General features: G+C 38.6%; 1 protein-coding gene across 1 annotated transcript; it reads left to right on the plus strand.

Annotated features, from left to right (window-relative positions):
- Positions 1–567: 567 nt before the first annotated feature.
- On the plus strand, positions 568–1518 carry LOC103737547 (olfactory receptor 56A3). The gene is given in 3 exon segments (XM_008837366.1): positions 568–919; positions 922–1265; positions 1267–1518. Coding segments are annotated over 3 exon segments (948 nt in total).
- The last annotated feature ends 1568 nt before the right edge of the window (positions 1519–3086 follow it).

The raw sequence follows: 3086 nt of genomic DNA on the forward strand, positions 1-3086 counted from the left end.
TATTAAAAAATAAATAAATAAAATCAAACATTTCCTGATAAGAAATTATAAAGAAGTTTATTTTAAAACGATTCTTTGGTGCATGTGTAATTTTACCATTTATTAAAGATCAAATCATATTTCCAAAAAACAAAAATCTGTTTCTTAAAGAAAACTAAGACATTGAGAGGTAACTTCTATTTACTTTTATCAGTTATGGTACAACATTCTAGAATGGTGTTTATCAATTTATTTGTGCTAAACTCCACTTTCCCTCGGTCACGGACAAACTGTTAGAATAAGATAAAAAGTGAATTACTCAAAAAATAAAATTTAAAAATATAAAAACATAAAAAAAGTATAGATAAATTATATTGCTTCAGTCTTCCACATTGTTTAAAATGATGCAAGTATTCAGGTAACATGGAACCAAAGATAAACACATAAATTGAACTGGCCTGGGAATGTGCTACAAGTTGTACCTAAGACAAGTAGCTTTATCTTTGTGTATCTAGAATCCAAAGCTAATTATTTTAATCCTAATTTTACAGATTACTAAAAGAAAGTTGTAGGCCTATCTGACAGACTATGACAACACACAAAAATGACACCACCTCCACTGGGGTCTCAGTCTTCCTCCTGAATTGTTTTGTCAAGTCTCCCAGCTAGCAACTCTGGCTGTCTATACCTCTCAGCCTCCTCTTCCTCTTGGCCATGGGGGCCAATGCTATTCTACTGATCACCATCCGGATGGAGACGTCACTACATGAGCCCCTACTCAGCTTCCTCTCCACACTAGACATTGTGCTCTGCCTCACTGTCATCCCCAAGGTACTGGCTGTCTTCTGGTTCGATCTCAGGCCCATCAGTTTCTCTGCATGCTTCCTCCAGATGTACATCATGAACAGCTTTCTTCCCATGGAATCTTGCACAGTCATGGTCTGGCCTTTGATCGCTACATTGCCATCTGCCACCCACTGAGATATCCATCCATCATCACTGACCAATTTGTAGCCAAGGCTGCCATGTTCATCTTGGTCAGGAACATCCTTATACCTTTGCCCATCCCCATTCTCTCAGCATGACTCCACTACTGTGGGAGAAATGTCATTGAGAACTGTATCTGTGCCAATATGTCTGTCTCCAGGCTCTCTTGTGATGATGTCACTCTTAATCGTCTTTATCAGTTTGGTATAGGCTGGACTCTGCTAGGATCTGATCTCATTCCTGATCTCATTCTCATCTTCCTCTCCTACACCCTCATCCTGAGTGCTGTGCTGAGGCTTCAAGGAACAGGGTGCTGGGGCCAAAGCTCTAAGCACATGTGGTTCCCACTTCATCCTTATCCTCTTCTTTAGCACAATCCTCCTAGTCTTTATCCTCACACACGTGGCTAAGAGGAAGGTCTCTGCTGATGTGCCAGTCTTGCTCAACGTCCTTCACCATGTCATCCCTGCAGCCCTTAATCTCATTGTTTACGGGGTAAGAACCCAGGAAATCAAGCAAGGAATCAAGAGGTTACTTAAGAAAAGGTGGTAACAAGGCCAACTACACCTCTGCTTCCCTAACATAGAATGACCTATTAACCTAATTGGCTGAAGTGCATAACTTAGAAATAAAATTTCAAGGAAGAAAGTAAATACGAATTCTAAAATAAGTTCCTGATTCTACCCTCCTTTGCAAATCACACCACATTCACACACATGCCCCCAAATCCCTTATCTCTGCGACTTTTTAATTTTTCTAATATTTATAATTCTATTTTGTCTGAAATGGGAGAATCCAAGAGGATGAATTCTATAGATAAACAACTCCCAGATACTTTCAGATTTATAACCTCTGCACGTTTATTTCTATTATAACTATAAACAATAGTGGCCTTGATTGAAGCTTATTATTATAAATATTGCTATCAACTCAACTGTACAATATAGTTATGCAAAGAGCACAGTATTTCAAGATCAGCTCTGAAGGATGAAAAGTGGGAAGAGTCCAAAAACAAGTCTCCTTTGTGTATGTCCACCCAGGCCAACACTTTTCTCCCATCTTCTTCTTCAACTTCTTCAAGCAAAGCCTTTTTGCTGTTGTCAGCCAAAGCCCTAAGAAGATAGCTCTCTTGCAAGAACATCTGACACACACAGCAATGAGTGCCACTGGGTTGAGGAGGAGCTATCATATAGAGTCTCATCCTCCATGTTTTCACACCAGTGCAGTGCTTATAGCTTCATTTCCAGAGTTCACAAAGATTCGGTTTGTGATCTGTGTACAAGGTTCTTTTGTGTATATCACAGTATCAGAAGACACCCAGGAACGGTACACAAGTATACACAGTTCATTACTAGCTCAGCAAAAGTTTTCTAAGCAATTTTTGATACAACTTTTTTAAGAAATTAGAAGTACAAAGATGTACAGAAATTTGTAATTATTGAGAAACTCATATGGTATTTAGGCAAAATATAAACCAATCTGGATCCAAAGAGTGTTAACCCGAGATCCAAGGAATGCTGAAGAACTGTTAACCTGGATCCAAAGAATGTTGTAGAATTACATTTTTCTACATAGAAACAAGTGGAAATAATGAGGTACACATTCAAGAAGTAACCTGAAAAAGAAAAACTCTAAGACTGTTGAGCTTCAAGTGCTACATTCTAAGTTCTGTACAACAATAAATGAGATGTGCAAATGGGAACAGATTGGAGCCTTACTCAGCTTCAATATCTTCATCTGCTGCGTGGGGGCACTAAATTAACTGTTCCAAAATACATTTCAGTCCTGAGAGTCCACAGAATTGTTGACTCTCTTGAAACAGGCATCATGCACACTATGGAGCCTCCTCTGTTCTCCCCTTTAAGTATAGTCATAAACACTTCCCGCATTTCCTCAATGACAACTGAAAACAAAGAAGAAATGTGAACATTTCCAAACATAGATCAAAATTCTAGTGTGCCTAAATAGTGCTTATATGCACACATCATTTATGGCTTCACTTGCATCCAACTATTCAAAGCAAGCTTTTGTTCCTTCTTCGTTGAAATGCAGAGTAGATATTTGCTTCTGGGCCTAACAGCTATAGTGTTCAATAGACAAAGTATTTTCTTCTGAGATGC

This window comes from Nannospalax galili, unplaced genomic scaffold (genome assembly GCF_000622305.1).
Source record: "Nannospalax galili isolate Female #2095 unplaced genomic scaffold, S.galili_v1.0 scaffold398, whole genome shotgun sequence".
NCBI classification, from domain to species: Eukaryota; Metazoa; Chordata; class Mammalia; order Rodentia; family Spalacidae; genus Nannospalax; species Nannospalax galili.